General features: G+C 43.6%; 1 protein-coding gene across 5 annotated transcripts in view; it reads right to left on the bottom strand.

Moving 5' to 3' along the window:
- The window catches only part of SPIRE1 (spire type actin nucleation factor 1), a 171,743-nt gene extending 150,197 nt beyond the window's left edge, over positions 1-21,546 (bottom strand). For 2 of the 5 annotated variants that reach the window (XM_056521526.1, XM_056521528.1), the window contains exon 1: positions 21,107-21,546. In XM_056521526.1, coding sequence (XP_056377501.1) covers positions 21,107-21,395 — 289 coding nt within the window. In that variant the 5' untranslated portion in view covers positions 21,396-21,546. Of the gene's footprint in view, positions 1-13,116; positions 13,252-21,106 lie in introns of those variants that run through there. The other 3 variants (XM_056521530.1, XM_056521529.1, XM_056521531.1) reach the window with 3 other exon arrangements.
- Between the last annotated feature and the right edge of the window lie 1,935 nt (positions 21,547-23,481).

Here is a 23,481-nt window from a genome sequence, read left to right as displayed (position 1 = left end):
GACATTAGTCATTTTACCCAAAAATTCACAGCGAAACGGGAAAAAAAATCATTGTGCAACAAAATCGAAGAAAAAATGCCATTTTGTAATTTTGGGGGCTTCCGTTTCTACGCAGTGCATATTTAGGTAAAAATTACACCTTATCATTATTCTGTAGGTCCATACGGTTAAAATGATACCCTACTTATATAGGTTTGATTTTGTCGCACTTCTGGAAAAAATCATAACTACATGCAGGAAAATTTATACGTTTAAAAATGTCATCTTCTGACCCCTATAAGTTTTTTATTTTTCCACGTACAGGGCGGTATGAGGACTAGTTTTTTGCACCGTGATCTGAAGTTTTTATCGGTATGATTTTTGTTTTGATCGGACTTTTTGATCACTTTTTAATGGTATAAAAAGTGAGCAAAAATAAGCTTTTTTGGACTTTGGAATTTTTTTGCGCGTACGCCATTGACCGTGCGGTTTAATTAATGATATATTTTTATAGTTCGGACATTTACACACGCAGCGATACCACATATGTTTATTTTTTTTTATTTACACTTATTTTTTTTATGGGAAAAGGGGGGTGATTCAAACTTTTATTAGGGAAGGGGTTAAATGACCTTTATTAACACTTTTGTTTTAAACTTTTTTTTTGCAGTGTTATAGGTCCCATAGGGACCTATAACACTGCACACACTGATCTCCTATGCTGATCACTGGCGTGTATTAACACGCCTGTAATCAGTGTTATCGGCGCTTGACTGCTCCTGCCTGGATCTCAGGCATGGAGCAGTCATTCGTCGAACGGACACCGAGGAGGCAGGTAAGGGCCCTCCCGGTGTCCTGCAAGCTGTTCGGGACGCCGCAATTTCACCACGGCGGTCCCGAACAGCCCGACTGACTAGACGGGATAGGTTCACTTTCACTTTAGAAGCGGCGGTCCGTATATACACATTTCTACTGAGGAAGGGGTCGGAGGGCTTTGTTTCCCAGTACCCCGAAACGCGTTTAGAAATCTGGCACTATTCACACAGTTATCATCAACGTCCATCTGCAAATACCTCGGCAATAGAGGAGTTAAACCTGTTCTACTCCGCCCTGCCTGGCTGTAACCTTACCTCCATTGCATCTCATAGCCTCACCTTTGCCTCCACGTGGGACGCCAATCCCAGACCTTCCATTGCTCCCAGAACACCATCACCAGCAGACCCGTTGTCGCACCTGAGCCGACTGACACTCCTGCCGGAGTGCCAGACTAGTGCCGTCTGTTCTAAGCCGACAAGCGAACGAGGTCCCGAGCGCTGCAACTACCACTTGCTCCCCTGCCATCGGAGCCTACGACACGTAACATCTGCGCCCCCTTGCCAACGGGGCTGCTAAGGGAGATCTACCAATCTGTGCCCCCCTTCCATCCATTGGGGCACATGAGGATTATGAGGCTGCGATCCATCCATCACAACAGATCAAGCCAGAAGCAGTGGTGAGAGATACTCCGTATCATTCATTCATCAACTCTTTTTATTAATTTCTTCATTGACTTTATGTTTCAATAATCACACATTTTTTACGGACTTATTTTTATATTGGTATTTTTATTTTTATTTGTATTTTTCATTTTTTTTTATCTGCAGATTCATGGACTTATCCAATATTAATTCACACAATTTTTGATACCTCACTAGGGCCCAGTGAGTTTTTCATTAGATCAATGCCAGTGTAATGTGATATTTTGCTACTATTTTGCTACTATTTTATTTATATATATATATATTACATTTTATCTGAATTAAAAGCAATTTTTGAACAAACGCTGTTACATCTCTTTGTCCACATCATTATGCACCATTGGTGAGGTCCTAGAGGCATAAGCTATAGGTTTTTATCAATTTACATTATTGTTGCCGGTGGGGTCCAGCTTTAGCTTTAACTGCCTCGGTCCTTCTGTTGTGAGCTGCACCTTATTTTTTAGTTTTTTAATTTACAAATCTGTTTAACTTTCCGGAGCTAGTTGATATACAAAAAAAAGTTTTTGCCTGGAATACCCCTTTAACTGGTGCCAAAAAGTTAAACATTTGTAAATTGCACACAGACAGAGGTGTCATCAGAGAGCACTGTGGTCAGACAGAAAAGAACACCACAACTTCCTCTGGAAGGATTAAGATTTTTTTAATAGAAGTAATTTACAAATCTATTTAACTTTCTGGAGCCAGTTGTTCTGAAAAAAATAGTTTTCCAACGGAGTACCCCTTTAAGGGTGAAGATTGGAGGATACCTTAAGACACTGGACCTTCAAGTTAGCCTTGGCCAAACTAATAACAGGCTCCTTGGACTGTTATCTCCCTTGTTGCCAAGCTTCTTCCAGCATCTTCAAGTATGACATTGTCATGATTTCTGATCTGCAACTCTTTCTAATCTAGAATGATGTGTGAATCCGTTAGTCCTGTCTTTTCGTTTCAAAAGAAATTTCTTATTTCGTATATGCGTGCTGGTTTGGGCCCGTAGCATTTTTAGGACAGGAACTTGAGAACAACCCTCAGGCAAAAGAAGGAGAGGAAAACTATGTTCCTGAGATTCCAGTGCAAACAAATGTAACATCAGCCTACTCATCTAAGAAAAGAAAAAAAGACCATACAACTCCAGTTAGGACTTCATATAGTCACGTTTGGTCAATCCAATGGACACTTTAACAGCTGCACAGAGGTTTTTTCCACTTGTGTGCGCACCTACTGCACTTGGTTTCTGTGGCATGAAAGCAGCAGTGGAACAAGCACGTCAAGTGAATTACAACAGAACAACCATTCATGTAAGTTGTCTGAAATTGTCCAGGAAAACCCTGGATTCAGGAGTATAAATAAGAAGCAGAGAATACTCTTTACCCACAAACTTTATAGTAGCAAATAAATGGATTTGGGCATCCATGAACATTTTTCAAGTATTCTCACCTCAACATTTTGCTGAAATTTTGCAATACAAAAGGTTCAATAAAAAAAATTGTGGTCCCCAGACATACTTTGGCCCTGACATCCCATGGATTTAACTTACAAAGTTGAACAAAGCATCAACTTCTCATGCTTCTAGAGTATGTTGGGTACCATTACTCAAGCAGCTCCTAGGCAAAGATGCTTGATACAGCTACCACAGGGCAGCTCAGCATACAGCACATACTGTATAAGACACAGTGGCCCATATTTACTAAATAGAAAGCAGACTATTTGGCACAAAGACGCACAAATCAAAATAACAACCAAATGCACTAACAGGGATGTGGAAATTGTATCACCCGACGCCCGGGACATGCAGTTCCGGGGGCCAGGCAGGTGAATGCTTCGGGCAAGCAGGGCTAAATGGCTGAGGAATTCACATATAAGGGGGCAATCATTCTCACCCTGTCAATAAACTCCTAGAGACTGCAGCTGTATGCTGCAGCCTATAGAGAGCTGCGTAGGATGTCAGCGTCCCGGCGTAGGCGCGTGCAATGACGTCACTCATCGCACGCACCTCTGTCAGGACCGAGGATGCTGTCCAGCAACATAACCGCCAACCCCCTGAGCCTGCCGGAACGCACATGGGGACAGAGGACAGGTAAAAGCAGGGGGAGGGGGTTTGGTCAATCAGTGAATGATGTGGCAAAGGAGGGGAGGGTGTAATATAATGGCACAGGGGGGCTGAAATATAATGATGGCACAGGGGGGGGGGAGCTGAAATATAATGGCACAGGGGAATGATATGGCACTGGGTGTGATAAGGGGGGGGGAAATGAACTGGCACAGGATGATAGCAGCTTTTCTAATGCCGATACTGGTACTACATTGAGCATTGTCGATGCGCAACGCGATGCACGAAATTCGCAGTATAGCAAGGAATGTGTCATCAAACTATGTAAGGGCGCCACCATGAAAAGTTTGGAAAGCTCTGACTTAAGGAGTAGAGAAGAGCAAAGTTACAGAGTGATTCAATTCGTCACAAACTTCTCAGCTCGGCGGTTGCTGACTTTAGCCTGCATGAGTTAGTTCAGCTTTCAGGTGCTCCAGTGGGCTGGAAAAGGTGGATACATACAGTCCTAGAAGAGAGTCTCCTAGGACTGTATCCACCTTTTCCAGCCAACCGGAGCACCTGAAAGCTGAACTAACTCATGCAGGCTAAAGTCAGCAACCGCCGAGCCGAGAAGTTTGTGACGAATCGAATCACTGTAACTTCGCTCATCTCTATTAGGGAGTATAATTGTTTAAAAGGAAGCCCTACCTGCCTACCTGATGGGGGGTCATATCTATCTGGGGCCTGTCTACCTACTGGGGGTGCTCTACTTAATAGGGGTCATTTCCTTTGGCCAATGATGATGCTGGACCTTTTGTCCAGTTCTACTGTAATGAAACATGTGAATATGGTTTTACACTCATTTATGAAATTTTATATATGCAATCATCCCTACAGTCAATGCACAGGTGTCCATTTAAAATTTAGACACTTCTCATTCTAGCGATAGAAAAAAAAGGTTTGGTGATAATAAAGTCACTTTTCAGGATAATGTATCTTGGCACAGAGTAAAGAATAATAAAGCTTCTCATCAGATAAGGAGTATAATCTCAATGACATGGCCAGCAAACAGTCCAGATCACAATCCATTGCTGCCATTGATAAATACCTGGCAGTCATTAGAAATTAAATGTCTTCCTCTTCTCACATGCTAAGACATTACAGTACATCATCATCTCATCAGATACACAATGATTACTCAGGAAATCTGTTTACACAAGAGAAAACTATTTGTCACGTAAACAATCTGACACAGTCAAGTTAATCCTAAGGCTGGGTTTAAATCAATATATATATATATATATATATATATATATATATATATATATAATTAATTTTTTTGTTCTGCTTTGTCATAGGAGCAGAACTACGGAAATAATAGTGGTGTCTGGCATAGGGGCTATTTGGCATGGTGAATTTATCGGGGGTACATCGGGTTACTGCCATGAAGCCCAGTATTTTACCATACCACATAGCAATGAATGCTACACTATTTGATCTAGGATTTTTGGCATAACCTGCAAAGGAGGCTGATGCAGATGTGAACAAAGTCTTTTACAGGTAGCTATAGAATGGAAACTAAGTTTAGCATCAGCATTATCAAACACAGATTTTTAAAAGCTGGGGGGGGAGGGGGGGATTACAAATGTCCACAGATACATTTTCTATACTCCACAGTTAGTCACCAAGGCGGTTATCACACCAATTTATAATAAATCATTGCCATATTTCTAACTGCAGAGTGGTCTAGTAGCAGGACTAAGACAATTTTGAAAAAAACACTTTGTAAAACTATTTAAAGTGTACCCGTCATATGCAAAAACTTTATAGTGTAGATAACATTTTATGTATGTTTGCAATATACATAAAAAAATAAAAAAAAGTGTATATTTTGGGTGAAAAAAAATCCCTACAGCAGTGTATGTGAGGAGACAAAATACAGGAAGTGTGGGTGGCAGGGCTGTGCGCACTGAGGACAAGCAGGGCTCTGTACACTGAGGCTCTGCGACATGCATCCAGCTCACACAGCAAGATGATTGACAAGCCAGAAGCCAGCACAGAGCCCTGTTTGTTCTGCCCACAAAGGCAAGAGCTGCAGGGACAAGACAGCATTTTTGCATACAAAAATACAATTTTTTTTTTTTTAACAAATGCATATTACAAATATACTTTGTTTTTACTTGGTCTGCACTCTGCCCCTCCCCCTCAGCCCAGCCCTATATAAATTAGCAGGAAGCTGCACAGGGCCCCTTACTTTCTGGCAGCCTCCCAGTCTGACTGGGAGCACATGGTAAGTGAGCTTTTATACCTTTGAGAGGCATTGGGGCCGCTCTGCCAGTGGGTCGCTCCCCCCCCCCGTGGGCATCTGTGTCGCGGCGGTGGTGGTCGCCGCCCGGTGCTATGCCATTTTATGCTAGGGACGTTAGGGACCCACTCTGAATAGGTGGCCTTGACGTGGCGGGTGGGCTTGTACTTTTTGATCAAAAATGTATACTAACAACCTGTTAGTTTTTGATATTATGCTGAGAAGCAACCAGATCATTATACAAGATTGTAGATGTGCGCTATGTCTGTATTCTACTCAAATTCAGCTTTTATACCTTGTTCACACTGGTGTGGTGCTGTGTGGCATCCATTGCTGCCATGGCACCGTGCCCCCCCCCCTTTTGAATCACCCCCCTTTTCCTATTTTATAAATAAAGTAATGTAATAAAAAAAAATCATGTGGTACTGACACATGCGTAAACGTCTGAACTATTAAAATATAAGGTTAGCGGTGTGGTAATGGTGAGGGTTCGATGTTGCACATCTGGTGGAGCTGCCCCAAACTCCTATCCTTCTGGAAGACGATCTTACAGGTCATCAGTGAGGTGTGTGGGATACATGTCCGTTTTAGCCCTGAAGCCGCTCTACTCTACATGTTTCCCATGGCGCAGGCAAAATATAAGAAATCTCTTGCGAGACATCTCCTTCAGGCTGCTAAAACTGTAATCCCCAGGCACTGGAAAGATCCTGCCCCCCCCCCCCCCTCTAGAGGAATGGTTCGCTGAAGTAGCCCACATTAAACACATGGAGGAGCTTATGGTGGTTCACCCCAAGGATGCTTCTAGATGGGCTGCAACTTGGCTCCCATGGTCTTCCCTTTGCTCTTCCCCCAGATACCGGATTTTCAGTTAATCCTTGTATAATCGGTTCCCCTCTGTATTCCCTGGTGCCTAGGGGGGGTCTGTTACTGGTCAGTCCCCGCCCCGGCCAGATTCTTTTGTTCTGTGCTTTCTTGTCTGCTCTCTCTATTTCCTCTTTTTTTCTTTTGTTGTCTATGTTTTTCCCACCCTCTCAACGTTTTCTCTATATGCCTCTTCATTCGCACTTCTGCGTCTGTTATACCGTCTTGGTCTTGTATTATATGGCTTTTTTTCCGCCTTGTCAGCCCACTTGCCCGGGCAGCCTGGTCTTCTACTTGCTTGCCCCCTCATCTTACTGTTTCTATACCCCTGCCCTGGTGTTTGGATGGTTATCTCAATTTCTTTTACCTTAATATCTCTTGGTACTTTCGCACATTTGTTCCAATGTTTTATTTCTTTTACACTGCCTGTATGTTTTGATCTGTTCCATTTCGACCTGTCAGGCCGTTGTTACCGTACATTGCTTGCTTTATTGAGTTTTGTCATTACTGATTTGTTCAATAAACCTTTTTCTGAATTTGAAAAAAAAAAAAATATAAGATTAGCTAAACCGTACAGTCGATGGCGTACACGTAAAAAAAAATACTTAAGTCCAAAATTGTGCATTTTTGGTCACTGCATATACCATAAAAATATTAATAAAACGATCAAAACAAAAATGGTACCTATAAAAACTGCAGACCACAGCGCAAAAAATGAGCCTCATATAGCCCCGTACGCAGTAAAATAAAAGTTATAGGGGTCAGAAGATAATTTAAACATACAAATTTTGGTGCATGTAGTTATAATTTTTTAACCCCTTAATGACCATGGACGTAAATGTATGTCCTGGTTTGGTGGTACTTCGCGCACCAGGACATTTACGTCCTGTGTATGACCGCGAGCATCTGAGTGGTGCTCGCGTCATACATAGCAAGTTGCGGCTGCTATCAGCAGACGGGGACCCGTCGGTAATGGCAGACATCTGCGATCATGCAGATGTCTACCATTAACCCCTCAGATGCCGTGAGCAGTACAGATCACGGCATCTGCGGCAATGCGCATGGCATCTGCCACGGAGATCCGATCATCTATAATGGCGGACGGAGCCTCTGTCTGTCTCCCGGCGTCTCCTGCTCTGGTCTGAGATTGAGCAGAAGATAGCAACAGTATTAGCAATCAAATGATTGCTACAGATAGTTCCCTATGGAGACATAACAAGTGTATAAAAAACAAATAAATAAGTTGAAAAATGTAATAAAAAAGTAAAAGTTAAAAATCCCCATCCCCAATAAAAATCGTCCGTTTTTCCAATTTTACCCCCAAAATGCGTAAAATTATAATTTTTTTAAATAAACATATTTGGTATCTCCGTGTATGTAAATATCATATCAAAATATAATGTCAATGATCCCATACGGTGAACGGCGTAAACGTAAAAAAATAATAAAAAAAAAGTCCAATAATGCTTTGTCACATTTTATTCTAAAAATTTTTTATAAAAAAAAGATCTAAAAGTTTTATATATGCAAATGTGGTATCGATAAAAATTACAGATAACGACGCAAAAAATGAGCCCTCATATTGCCCTATATACGGAAAAATGAAAAAGTTATAGGTGGTCAAAATGGGGAGATTTTGTACAAAAAGTTTTAGATTATTTTTTTTAAGCGGTACAAAAATATAAAAATTTCTAGCCATGGGTATCATTTTAATCGTATTGACCGACAGAATAAAGAACAGGTCATTTTAACGTAAAGTGTACAGTGTGAAAACGAAAACCTCCAAAATGTGCTTTTCATTTAAATTTCCTCCCTAAAAAAAGATTTTTTTGGGTTCGCTGTACATTTTATGGCAAAATGAGAGGTTTCAATACAAATTACAGTTGGTCACGCAAAAAACAAGCCTTTATATGGGTCTGTAGATGGAAATATAAGAGTTACGGATTTTAGAAGGCGAGGAGGAAAAATGAAAACACATAAAAATTGGCCTGGTCCTTAAGGTTAAAATGGGCTTGGTCCTTAAAGGGTTAAAGTAGTAAAATAAAAACTTCATAAATTGGGTATCCCTGTAACCGTATGGACCTACAGAAGATAAGGTGTATTTTTACTGAAAAGTGCACTGTGTAGAAACGGAAGCCCTAAAAAGTTTTTTCCCATTTCACCCCACAAATATTTTTTTTTGTTTCACCACAGATTGTTATAAATTAAGTAATGTCATTGCAAAGTACAATTGGTGACACAAAAAACAAGCCCTTATATGGGTCTGTAGGTGCAAAATTGAACACGTTACGATTTTTAGAAGGTGGAGGAGGAAAAAAACAAAAGTGCAAAAAAGAAAACATTTTAAGTCCTTAAAGGGTTACTCCAGCGCTTAGACATCTTATCCCCTATCCAAAGGATAGGGGATAAGATGCCTGATCGCGGGGGTCCCGCCGCTGGAGACCCCTGTGATCTTGCATGCCGCACCCCGTTTATAATCAGTCCCCAGTCTTATTACTGTCGATCACGGGGCCGGAGCGTTGTGAAGTCAATGCCCCCCTCAATGCAAGCCTATGGGAGGGGGCGATGTCACACGGGGCGGAGCATTGATATCACAACGCTCCGGCCCCATGATCGACAGTAATCAGACCCGGAGCGAACACCCTCCGGGGACTGATTTTAAACGGGGTGCGGCGTGCAAGATCACGGGGGTCCCCAGCGGCGGGACCCCCGCGATCAGGCATCTTATCCCCTATCCTTTGGATAGGGGATAAGATGTCTAAGTGCGGGAGTACCCCTTTAAGGTGAAAATGGTCTGAGTCCTTAAGGGGGTTAAAGAGATGCCAAACATACAAATTTAGATTGACAACCAGGATGTGCACCTTTCTATCCGCCAAGCACTATTCGTGCCTACACTGGTATTTTTATAGCATACAGAGTGGAGCAATTGTGAGCTGTGCACTTACCGAGAGTCTGTTTAGTTTCTTGATTTTTAATAAACTAGATAATATACTAAAAAGGTAGTTTTGCTATTGCTTAGGTATCAATACTTCAATGTCTAAACTCCTACCTCATTACAAGAGAAGCAGAGAGCAATCAAAATTTCTTAATTTATTCAGACACACTAACAGCTTACAGTATAACTGAAATTCTCAATTTGTGCTGCTTTTTTGCTCTATTTTTATTTGAGATTGCAAAGACTATCTAGTCTTTAGAAGGTCTTCGAAAACGTGTATTCTTGCACAATAGCTGTTGGGTTGGCCGATTCACTCCAAGGCTGGTGGTTTAGAGCTCTGATATCTGTCTCTTGTTAAAAAGTGGAAGGTGAAGTTAACAGACGAGCCTCCGGGCGTAAATTGCAGACAGCACCTGGGCTTGCAGATTTAAACAGTGCAGCTCACAATTATCAGTGAACGGCAAGCGCTAGCCACAGCCACGTTCTGTTTAAAGAGGGTAATTCAGGACTCACCAGCAGTTTAGAATGTAAGTGTAAGAGCACCATAAAAGACAGATACTACTCTTTTCTGAATCCAGTTCTGGTTTTAGCTGTATAACCATATAAAAGCACCCTTAAGAATGTTTTTTTCCAAGACCGTAGCTCCTGCAGAAATGAATGCTGTCCTCTGGTTCAACAAGTCAAGAATAGGTGGTCAAATTAGAACCAAGAAAGATTTCCTGAGTCACTATTTAGAATTGCACTGCCTGTATACTACCAAAGTAATATCCTTTTATTATCCCACCCTGCTATGGGCAAATGCAACACTACCTTTGCACAGGTAAATATACCCCCCCCCCCAGTCTCTTTCCTCAGATACGAAACTTGTGGCTTTTGAACACAGCAGCAGAATTTCATAGAAAACAATAAGGCTAAAGGCTAAGTTCACACTGCGGAATCTCTGGGCAGAAAGTTTCCGCCCGGAGATTCCAAGCGCGGCCAGCGCCGACTGAATCAGTCAGAGCTAGGACCATGCGGACACTGCAGTCTCCAATAGACTAATGTGTTCCATGAGTATTTCCGCCTGAAGAATGAGCAACGCCATTCTTCAGGCGGAAATTTCCAAGCAGATTTTCCTTCCCAGATTCTGAAGTGTTAATTTGTGAACGGAAACCCATTCAACCCATACAGGGTGGGCCATTTATATGATACACCATAATAAAATGGGAATGGTTGGTGATATTAACTTCCTGTTTGTGGCACATTAGTATATGTGAGGGAGGAAACTTTTTAAGATGGGTGGTGACCATGGCGGCTATTTTGAAGTCGGCCATTTTGAATCCAACTTTTGTTTTTTCAATAGGAAGAGGGTCATGTGACACATCAAACTTATTGGGAATTTCACAAGAAAAACAATGATGCGCTTGGTTTTAACGTAACTTTATTCTTTCATCAGTTATTTACAAGTTTCTCTTTGTTTACAGCCATTGACATGTCGTCAAGGTTAACACGTGAGGAGTGGATAGAAATTGTGTTGATGTCTGGTGAACGCAGTAACCGGGTCATTGCAGCAGATTTCAATGCACAACGTCCTACATGACCACCCATCTCCCATGCTACAGTTAGCAAACTGCTTGCTAAGTTTCGTGAAACTGGTTCAGTGTTGGATTTGCCAAAATGTGGATGCTTGAAATCTGTCACTAATGAAGAATCATCAGTGGCTGTCCTAGCTTCATTCAGCAAGAGCCCACAGTGTAGCACTCGCCGCATCTCACTGGAGAGAGGCATTAGTCGAACATATTAGATCAGATATTAGCTACTCACAAATGGCACCCTTACAAACTCCAGCTACTGCAGCATCTCAACGAGGATGACCCAGATCGGCACACTGAATTTGCAGAATGGGCAAAACAAAAATTGGAACAGGACCCTCAGTTTAATCAGAAGATTCTGTTCAGTGATGAGGTAAACTTCTATGTGAATGGTGAAGTTAAACAAAATCACCGCTATTGGTCTGACACTAACCCACATTGGATAGATCCCTCCAAGACTGTTGGAACACAAGAATTGATGGTATGGTGTGGTATATGGGGTACAAAGATAGTGGGGCCATTCTTCATCAATGGAAACCTCAAGGCCTCTGGATATGCGAAATTGCTACATGATGATGTGTTTCCCTCTTTATGCACTGAAGCTGGCACGTTCCCTGAGTTTTTCCAGCAAGATGGTGACCATCACATTATGGGTGTCAGGTCCGAGCATTCCTAGATGAACAGTTTCCTGGAAAGTGGATTGGTCGTCGTGGGCCAGTTGAATGGCCCCCAAGGTCTCCCCATCTGGCCCCCTTAGACTTATCTTTGGGGTCATTTGAAGGCAATTGTATATGCTGTGAAGATACGAGATGTGCAGCACCTGAAACTACGGATACTGGAAGCCTGTGCTAGCATTTCTCCTGCGGTGTTGCTATCAGAGTGTGAAGAGTGGGAGAAGAGGGTTGCATTGACAATCCAACACAATGGGCAGCACATTGAACACATTTTATAAGTGGTAATAAACTTGTAAATAACTCATGAAAGAATAAAGTTACGTTAAAACCAAGCACATCATTGTTTTTCTTGTGAAATTCCCAATAAGTTTGATGTCACATGACCCTCTTCCTATTGAAAAAACAAAAGTTGGATTCAAAATGGCCAACTCCAAAATGGCCACCATGGTCACCACCCATCTTGAAAAGTTCCCCCCCCCCCCCCCCCTCACATATACTAATGTGCCACAAACAGGAAGTTAATATCACCAACCATTCCCATTTTATTAAGGTGTATCCATATAAATGGCCCACCCTGTACAGTACATTTTAGCAAGCAGAATTTCTGTCTGCAGTTTCAAAGAGGAATTGCAGGCGGAAATTCCGTAGTGTGAACCTAGCCTAAGGCTAGGTTCACACTGTGGAATTTCTGGGCAGAATTCCTGCTGGAGACCAACCTGGCGGCACTAGGACCGCGCGGATTACATTGCAGTCCCCATAGATGTCAATGCAATTCTGAGCAGACATCCCAAAATATCCACCCAGAAATGCATTGCAGTCTATGGAGGCAGCAATGCAGTCTGCTCGGTCCTAGCGCTGCCGGCTCGATCTCCGGCAGAAATTCTGCCCAGAAATTCTGCAGTGTGAACCCAGCCTCAGAGGCTCCTGCAAGCCGATTTCTCTCTGAATTTCCTCTTGGAAATTCTGAGCAGAATTTCCTTAGTGTGCATGGGCCCAAATAGGTTGTTATTCGGCAATCTTGAAAACAGAAAAAAAAACTACAAAAAGTTAATATATTCAGCAAAATGACAGCTGAAAGAACTTTGCATTTCCAAGACAGCAAAATATATTTTACAGTTAGCATTATTAAAATATCCCTTCTTTAGCATTTGCTTCCCCTCTCTATTTCTGTACCTTGGGGAATATCCAAGCATGCTTGGCAGTATTGATTCTGTCAGTTATAGGAAACCTCGTAAATGAACATACCCTTAGCTCCTGACTTTCCTCTGACAAATGCGCTTTAAACATCCTCAGCTTTTTGCGGCTTTTAAGGTTGATATAAGTGTGTAGTTCTGCCTATCAGTAAAGATGAAGGTTTTAGATTTGTTGTACTGATTTTTGTAAGTCTACATTAACCCAAGTAATTCACATAGGGGGAGATCAAAACCTGTGCAAAGGAAGAGTTGCCCATAGCAACCAATCAGATTGCTTCTTTCATTTTGCAGAGGCCTTGCTGAAAATGAAAGCAGCAATCTGGTTGCTACGGGCAACTTTTCCTCTGCAGAGGTTTGATATATCTCCCCCATTAGGTTTTCTCTACATTCGGGCATATGCCATAAACTCTACTAAATTACATGCCAGACATGTCCATAGGCCAATATAGCCAGACAGAGGCCAAAAGTGACTGTCCTCAATCTAGGTGGAAGAGTTAGTATACAAGAAAAAAAGGATTCAATAAGCAGCAGACAACGCTATTCCATACCACATTGGGGCAGGGAGGGGAAGCTCTAGATGCTGGCGGTCCGAGCTACTACTAGAAGCTGCCAGAGAGGGGAAAGCTCCATTGCTCAATTGCAGGAGGACAGCAAATCCCTTATCCCATATCCTGTCACAATCTAAAAGAACAGGCCTGGTGTCTTTTAAATGGATGGAGTGGCGGGTGGAGAAGCTGGAGATATGCAATTACAACAATGAGCTATTCTTCGCAGTTCTTAAAAGGGGTACTCTGGCCCTGAGACTCTTATCCCTATCCAAAGGATAGGGGATAAGATGTCTCACCGCAGGGGTCCGCTGCTGGGGACCCCCACAATCTTGTATTCGCCACCCACCTGTTTGAGCTGCATGCCATGGTGCCAGCTCACATACAGCCGGGAGGCGACCATGGGGCCGTAGTATCGTGTGATGTCACCCCCCGCCACTGCTATGCAAGTCTATGGGAGGGGGCGTGACGGCCGTTACGCCACCTCCCATAGACTTGCATAGCGGGGGATGCTGTCACACGATACTCCGGCCCCATGGTCGGCACCCGGCTGTTTGTGAGCTGGCACCACGGCATGCAGCTCAAGCAGGTGGGTGGCAAATACAAGATTGTGGGGGTTCCCAGCAGTGGGAGCCCGCGGTGAGACATCTTATCCCCTATCCTTTGGATAGGGGATAAGATGTCTCAGGGCCGGAGTACCCCTTTAAAGAATAAATGGAGCAGCTGTAAGCATGTGCGACCAATCTACTCATAAAGATCCAGGGCCCTGTTCTAAAGATTGAGAGAGATGCCAGCAGTCTGACCGACCCCCTGCAATTTATACGGCAATTATAGAGGTGTAGACCCTCCTACAGCACCAGATGACAGGGGGTGCTGCAGGAAAGATCGCAGGGGTTCCCAGTGGTGGGACCCCCACAATTAGACATCTTATTCCCTATTCTTTTGATAGGGGATAAGATGTCTAGGGGCGGAGTACCCCTTTAAGTGCAAAAGTCTTTTAGGTGCAGTGTAGTAGTATCCAAGGTGTCCTAGACAAACTGATCTTACTTCAGACCATCTGCATTCTGCTGCTCTCTGGCTGTGCTCACACACCTGAGAGATCAGGTTCAGGACTGCAACACACCACAGAACTGGAGTATGGGAGTGACTATGTCCAGAATCTTTAGTCACTCCAAAACCTGGAACCAAACTCCAGTCTAATGTACCTGAGAGAAGAAGCCTCAGTGATACATGCCTCCCATCCACCATTTTACCAGCTGCTGTTTACAAGGGGTATAGGGTCCATACTGTACCTCCAAATGTCTCAGGTTCATACGGATTGCTTTCTTTCTGCTAGAATCATACAGAATGGTAATATTTTCAGAACCCTCAGCACATTTTTACAAGAAAAGAAATCAAATTTGTTCCCACTTCTCCCAAAAGTCATTATAGACAACCATCTTGGATACTTTTTCCCATCCTTTCTTCCAGTCACTGAACAAAGCATGAATGTTCCCTTACAATATCCTCCACTGACAGCATCCCTCTCCATGGATATACACAGGCCTCCATTGTCCTTACCGGAGAAAACAAACTCTGCTGGATCTGCTGATTCCATAAAATAAATAAATGTGCCTAAATGCTGTTATGTTACCAAAACAGATGAACTGCTGTACCACAAAATACGCTCTTCATGCACAAAAGGGGCCTTCATGTTTAACCCCTGGGGCTGCTAGGCATAAGCGGCACATAACAGCACCCAGTCATGCTATGAAGAGGCAAGGCACTGCATACTGGAGGAGATTCTGCTAATGCTAGGCAGCAACCAAACAAAGCTACTGGCACAGATGCTGCTAGATCAGCTGCCACATACTAATGAAAAGGAGCTGTAAACTCTAAAGGCAGAACAGTTCAGTCTGATGCTGACACAAATTGGGTTTAAATGGGCTCTACGAAGGGAATTTTTTTTTAATCAAATCAACTGGAGCCAGAAAGTTATACAGATTGGTAAATTACTTCTATTTATAAATCTTAAGCTTACCAGGACACATCAGCTGCTGCAAGCTCCAGAAAAAGTTGTGTAGTTCTTTCCAGTCTGACCACAGTGCTCTTTGCTGCCATCGTGTCACGGAAACTCACAAGGGTATCACCCGCCCTAACCTGCTTATACAGGTTATTAGACCGGGTGATACCGATTCCAAAGCAGTTTACCCATTTTAGATCTGTTGCCTCAATCCAAATATATGAACAAAACTTGCATCATTCCTGTTCGGTTCTTATGACGATCGTGTGAAACTAGCTTAAAGGGGTAGTCCAGTGCTGAAAAACGTATCCCCTAGCCTAAGGATAGGGGATAAGTTATAGATCGTGGGGGGTCCGACCGCTGGGGCCCCCGCGATCTCCTGTACGGGGCCCCGGCTCGCTGGCCAGATAGCGCGTGTTGACCACCACGAAGCGGCGGCTGACACGCCCCCTCAATACAACTCTATGGCAGAGCCGGAGATTGCCGAAGGCAGCGCTCCAGCTCTGCCATAGTTATATTGAGGGGGCATGTCAGCCGCCGCTTCGTGCGGTGGTCAACACGACCCCCTTTCCACGGGCTGCCAGGGCGCCGTACAGGAGATCGCAGGGGGACCCAGCGGTCGGACCCCCCCCGCGATCTGTTTAATTCTTCAAACGTTTTGTAAAGAAAATCCTATTGTGTAGAAGTTTCTTGGTCACAAGAACAAAGCTCAGCCCTTCTGATCCTTGCAGTTCCAAAATCCCCTAACACTCTAAAGGAACTGCTGTTGAGCGCATAGAAAACTATGAACAACATGCGATTTGTAATATCTGCATTTAAATTACGAACAGAAACCATGGTTCATGAATCATGTAATCCTTCCATCTCAAGGGCTAAGTTTAGCCTAGAACAAGGGGGATCAAAGAATGAAATTCCATCAATAGCAATGAACTTACCAATGAAGTATAAGGCTGGGTTCATACCGCAATATTTCTGGGCAGAATTTCTGCCGGAGATGGAGCCGGTGGCTCTAGGACTGAGCAGACTGCACTGCTGCCCCCATAGACTGCAATGCATTTCTGGGTGGATCTTTTGGGAGATCTGCTCAGAAATGCATTGCCATCTATGGGGACGGCAATGTAGTCCGTGCGGTCCTAGTGCCGCCGGCTAGATCTCCTGCAGAAATTCCACAGTGTGAACCTAGTCCAAGGCTTTATTCAGACTGTGCGTTTGTTACATTTTTAGCATGCATTTTAAATAGTGAACTCCAATGTCTCTCAATAAGTTGATCAATTAAAACAAAAAATGCATGTTAAGTAGAGACGAGCGAACTTACAGTAAATTCAATTAGTCACAAACTTCTCGGCTCGGCAGTTGATGACTTTTCCTGCATAAATTAGTTCAGCTTTCAGGTGCTCCCGTGGGCTGGAAAAGGTGGATACAGTCCTAGGAGACTCTCTCCTAGGACTGTATCCACCTTTTCCAGCCCACCGGAGCACTGGAAAGCTGAACTAATTTATGCAGGAAAAGTCATCAACTGCCGAGCCGAGAAGTTCGTGACGAATCGAATTTACTGTAAGTTCACTCATCTCTAATGTTAAGTATGCAACAAATACGCACAGTGAGGGGGATATCCAAAGCTCGTCAAAGTAAAAGAATAAATTTTCGTGCCAAAATTTTGGCGTGAAAATTTCACAATATATATTCAAAACTGTGTACATTGGTTTTCTGCAAGGTTTGCACAGTTCCCCTCAAAACTGCTAAAGTGGGTGTGTCAACACGATTTGAGAATTTACTATATATTTTCGAAGGCTGTGTAGACAATTTACTTGAAAAATATCATGTAAAATTCACACCACCTCTGAGGTTGTGTAAAACCTATGATTTTTAGATATTTTTTTCCACTAAATGTTATGAACAAAGCCTGGACAAACAATATATAGCTGTACAGTGGTCCCTCAACATATGATATTAATTGGTTCCAGGAGAACCATCATATGTTGAAACCATCATATGTCAAGTACATATGTCTATGTAAAAATGGTAATTGGTTCTGGGGCCTCGGAACCATTGTATGTTGAATACATATCTCTATGGGAAACTGCTAATTGGTTCTGGAATGACCATTGTATGTGGAGTGTATGGGGAGTGTTTAACAAACCAGGGTGCCTCCAGCTGTTGCACAACTACAACTCCCAGCATGCATGTACAGCCATTGACTGTCTGGGCATGCTGGGAGTTATAGTTTTGCAACAGCCGGAGGCACACCGATAGGGAAACATTGATGTATGGGGTGTATTGTATGTGATGTGTGACATCGCATACAGTACTGTACAGTTCTTTAAATACCTTCAGGGGGGACAGAATGTCCTCCATTACGATCCTGCCGACTACAGCTCTATAGGAAAGGAAGGGGAGGGCAGCCAGCAGCTCATTGGATGCTTGCAGCAAGATGCTGCAGGCTATTGGCTATGGCTGCACTGGGGGGCGGGGCTTACACGGAGCTCACAGTGGAAGCCTGCGTGAGTTAGCAGGACAGCAGGTGAGTAACAGGAAGCAGAACGGGGCACACGGGGCACATTAAACAACTGTCAGTTGCTGAAGTTGTCAGCGCTGTCAGATAGCTGTTTGTACGATGGCCCCGACACACAGCAGCATCATATGTCGATGCTGCCTTCAACATACGATGGGCTCTGAGAGGCCATCATATGTTGAAATTATCATATGTCGGGGCCATCATAAGTCGGGGGGTCACTGTATAACTATTAAAAAGCAGTTTAACCCCTTATTAATTGTACATTATTCTTTTTTTGTAGCACTCATTCTCAAAGTCCTAAAGCTTTTATTTTGTCACCTACACACCCATATAAAAAAAATAAATAAAAAATTGTGTGTGTGTATGTATGTGTGTATATATATATATATATATATATATATATATATATACACATACACACACACACACACACACACACACACACACACACACTTGAAAAAACCAGCGTGAGACTGGTGAAACGTTGTCTATGCACATGATGGAATAAAACCACCCTTTGTTTGCAACTTGTGGAGTGCTGCATCATATTTTGCTTATATATCCCCTTAAGGACCAAGCCCATTTTGACCTCAAAGACCAGGCCATTTTTATTTTTGCATATTTGTTTTTTCTTCCTTTAATATAGCTTGCCTTGCCTGTCTTTCCCTTGGTTTGTAACTTTGGCGCATAGGTTGGCAAAAGTGCAGCAGAAGTGTAACTATTTAGCGCGAATAATCAAAATAGTGGCGTGAAATTTTTTTAACCATGTTAAAAAATTTTTTTTTTAAAAAAGGAGAGCTCTCTGCTGACATCACGAGCACAGTGTTCTCTGCTGACATCTCTGTCCATTTTAAGAACTGTCCAGAGTAGGTGAAAATCCCCATAGAAAACATATGCTGCTCTGGACACTTCCTAAAATGGACAGAGATGTCAGCAGAGAGCACTGTGGTCATGATGTCAGCAGAGAGCACTGTGTTCCAAGGTATAACAAGGTGCCTACAGAATTCAGTTGGCAACCATGTGTTGTATGCTTGTGCCAAATGTTCCAGAGGGTGAGGTCTATGCTTTAGACTACAGAGGGGGCTCTAAGTCCAGGGTTCACATACACACACACATATATATATATATATATATATATATATATATATATATATATATATATATATATTTTAGGCAGTAGAAGACAGACAGGGCGGCACTACTGAATCTCACTTATCCACATTAAAATAAAATAAAAATCACTGCTAGACACTGTCACTGATGGGAGTGGTAGTACAAGGAAATAGGGGTGCATGATGCCAGAGTAGAGATATCCACAATGAAATCCAGCATAGAAGAATTTCACATTGGCACTCACCTGTTAAAACGTAACTTTTATCTTCACATCTTTAAAAGCAGCCGGCCTCTGGTGGGATCGGGAAACAGAAAGAACGCTGCAGCCTCGGCCCCGATCCCACCAGAGGCCGGCTGCTTTTAAAGAAGATGTGAAGATAAAAGTTATGTTTTAACAGGTGAGTGCCGATGTGAATTTCTTCTATGCTGGAGATAGATTAAATACATTCACTTTGTCTGCCTGAAATGTATCATATATCAAGTAGACCCCCAACAAAAGAAATCATTTACCATCTGTATTTGTGTCCCTGTGGGAACAATGAGCTTCACAAAAGAATTTTTTGGACAATACAATGTAGCCTATAAAAAATGCTCTCAATGTCAATATTACTAACCTAGTATATATCCAAACCAGGATGCATCCAGCTCTAGCACAAGTACAACTCCCAGCATGCCCAGACAGCCGAAGCAGGTCTGCCAACAGCTGAGGGCACCTTGGTTGGGAAACATTGCTCTAACCTAACTCATGAGTTATTTTATAGAGGCCTGACACTCCAGTAGTAATAAAAAGATACACTAAAGTAACCCAACAAGTAAGAGTAAACATTGTGAAGTGAAATGGTAAACACAATAACAGTAGATACATGTGGCACAGCTGACGTCCAGGAAAAGGTGTCTTTATCCCTTGATTGGCCTGTGTAATGCACATTTTTGGCAATGGGCCTATCCAAAACAAATGGGATACACTCAGCACTGACTTATGATGGTGTCACCAGCAGGAAATGTCACAAGTGATCTGACATCACAAGGGCTCAGCCATGGCTGCCATATGGGGATAGACGTGGCATTGTTGTTCTGCTTTATTGGATGGACAAAGGAAAGGACAATGTTTTGGGGGCCATGCAAGAAATAATAATAATGGGGTCCAAGTGTGATTGGCTATTGAGGAGGTGTGACTGAGGGGGCAGGAGAGACATCTGGGGCTGGGAATGAGAACACAATGTGGAATGACAGGTTATAAGGACCTGAGCCCTCCAATGTCTGTCAGTCCTGCAGACTGCCATGTAACTCTCTGCCCAGCCACAATGATGGGGGAATGGAGATATATCATATATAGATATACACAATGATGGGGGAATGGAGATATATCATATATAGATATACACAATGATGGGGGAATGGAGATCTATCATATATAGATATACACAATGATGGGGGAATGGAGATATATCATATATAGATATACACAATGATGGGGGAATGGAGATATATCATATATAGATATCCTGGTGATCAGCACATATACACAATGGTGGGGAATAGATATATAGATCATATATAGATATACTGGTGATCAGCCCATATACACACAATGATGGGGAATAGAGATATAGATATACAGGTGATCAGCCGATATACACAATGATGGGGAATTGATATATAAATAATATATAGATATACTGGTGATCAGTCCATATACACAATGATGGGGGAATGGAGATATATCATATATAGATATCCTGGTGATCAGCACATTTCCACAATGATGGGGAATAGAGATCTAGATATACTGATGATCAGTCCATATACACAATGATGGGGGAATGAAGACATATCGCAGCAATGCGCCATGCCGCCCTGCACCCACCTGGCCCGGGGCTGACGCTGAGCGCTCCATCCTTGCGGATGCGGATCTCCGAGGCTCCCTTTATCCTCGGCCGCTTGGCGCTCCCCGCCCGCAGAGCGGCGCAGCACTGGTAGCACACTGCCCACGCCTGCTCCTCATTGATGGGCTGGTTATATAAAGCCAATATCTCCTCCAGCGGCAGAGACTCCCGGTCCTCCCGGTTTCCTGCCGCATTGGTCCCAGACCCCGCTGCCGAGCTGCTGCCACTGCCTGGGCTCGGCGTCCGTGGAGCCGCTGGAGATTCAGCCATTCCCGGGGCTCTGTAATCACTGCGCTGAGCTGCACATCCCGACCTGTCGGACTGACATCCTCCCGCTCCTCCAGTGCGGGGAACGCGGCAGCATCCACATCCCCAGCCGCCTGACCAACACAGCCTGGAACCCCCTGCTCCGTGACGTCACAGGCTTCTGGAACGCCTCGCCGCGTGACGTCACAGAGGAGGAGCCAGCACCTTGTCAGCGCAGGGTTGTCAATTCCAGTATAAATACATAACGCCTCTTCATAGACTATACAGCGCTGTACACACAGGAAGAAATAACGCGTTCCATTTCATTCAACAACCAATAAGATTTCAGCTTACAGGCGTTACCGAGCCGTTCCACCAGATAGGTCTTTATATCAGATTGGCGGGAGGTTGACACCTGTGGGAAGTAGACCTCTGTGCTGTGGCCCCTGCATAGTATCTGTGGGCCCTGGCAGTTGGACTGATAACCAATCAGAAAGTAAGATACATCTTAGTATTATATTCCACCACTTTATTATGAAGGGTAAACCCTTGGGCTATGTTCACACAGCGAAATTACCAAGTGGAATTTAGAGTAAAAATTCAGCAGAGTTCCATTGTACGGTGTCCATTTTAGGACATCATCAGTGGTCAGACGTAACTCCATCCTCCGTCAGGTGAATCGGTGTCCCACCTCCTCCCTCGGGCCAATCTCCGTCAAGCGTCAGCCGCAACTCCCTCCTCCCTTTGTCATCCTAAAGTCTCTCATCCGAAACTCATCCCTCAGACGAAAAACTTTCCTTCTGTGTAGCAGAACCAAGTCAATGTTGGCTCTCTGCTATACGGGTTCTGCTGTTCACGCTATTCAGTGTCGGCTCTGCTATACAGACTGTAGCACATGTAGTGTCTGTAGTATACGTGCAAGTTTCCCAGTTTCGACGCTGCTATACAATGCTGTGCAGCGTCGGCTCTGCTATGCGCCAGGAAGTTGCGTCTGAGGGAGAATCGTGAGGTATGACAGCGTTTTGGACGAGGGAGTTTCGAATGAGGGAGGAGGGAGTTGTGGCTGAAGGAGGACGACAATTGGTGTGAGGGAGGAGGCAGGACGCCGTCTCACATGACTGAGGACGGCTTTGCGGCTGACGACTGACAGCGATTGGTCCGAGGGAGGAGGTGGGACGCCATTTCACCTGAGGGAGGACGGAGTTACGTCTGACGACTGATGATGCCCTAATAATGGACATCGTACCATCGTTTTTAATGGATTCTGCTGCGCCGTGCACATAGTGGAAACAGCTGTCTGTAGAATGTGGGGGGGGAAATGCCCCGAAAAAGCCTTACTTGCTGTTTGGCGTTTTTTGGGCCAAAACACTGTGTCCAGATGTTAGCTGAGAGTCAAGAGGGAAATATGAAATGCTGGGCTCACATGGCATTTTCCCCCCTTTTATGGTGTTTTAAGACTCAGAGGAAGTATTCCAAAATCTCAGCATGCTGAAGAAATGCTCCAGGTATCAGTCTGACATATTTGTGGATACAGCCCTGATAATATGAAACTTGCAAACTGATGAGAGGTTCGACTAGCAGAGGAGTAGCACATCATATATATAAGAACCTGGTTCTTTAGAAGATGATTCCTAAGGCATCTTCCTACAACCAGATGCACATGTGGGTATAAAAGATGGTAGGAGCCTGAGGACAACCCTATCAAGAAGGTTGTGACATTACCGGGAGCTCCCCAAAAGTTTTTTGCAGAGATGATAGCTGGACAAGATGGCCAGATGCTTAAGGTCAATCTCTTCCAAAAGTTCAAAGGGTGGAGAACACAACTGCTTCAACATCAAGGAGAAGTCCCATTGTGGCACTGGTTTAACCACTCTAGGCTGCAATGGAGATGACTAATAAAATCCTTGATCCCTTGGGACTGAGAAGGTAATGTCTTTAGGAAAACTGATATGTCTGCCAGCTGAATCGTAATAGTGGCTGGACTAAGTATAAAGTATGCTGGGGAGGAGGGGGGTTGCATGGTGCCCCCCCCCCATTTCAAACCTTTAGACTTGAGGAGGTAAAACAATATAAATAAGAGGTAAGGGGTGCACTTTTACCTTATACAGTC

Source organism: Hyla sarda, chromosome 5, assembly GCF_029499605.1.
Source record: "Hyla sarda isolate aHylSar1 chromosome 5, aHylSar1.hap1, whole genome shotgun sequence".
NCBI classification, from domain to species: Eukaryota; Metazoa; Chordata; class Amphibia; order Anura; family Hylidae; genus Hyla; species Hyla sarda.
Note: the sequence above shows the minus strand (reverse complement) of the source record. Positions and strands in the feature narration are given on the sequence as shown.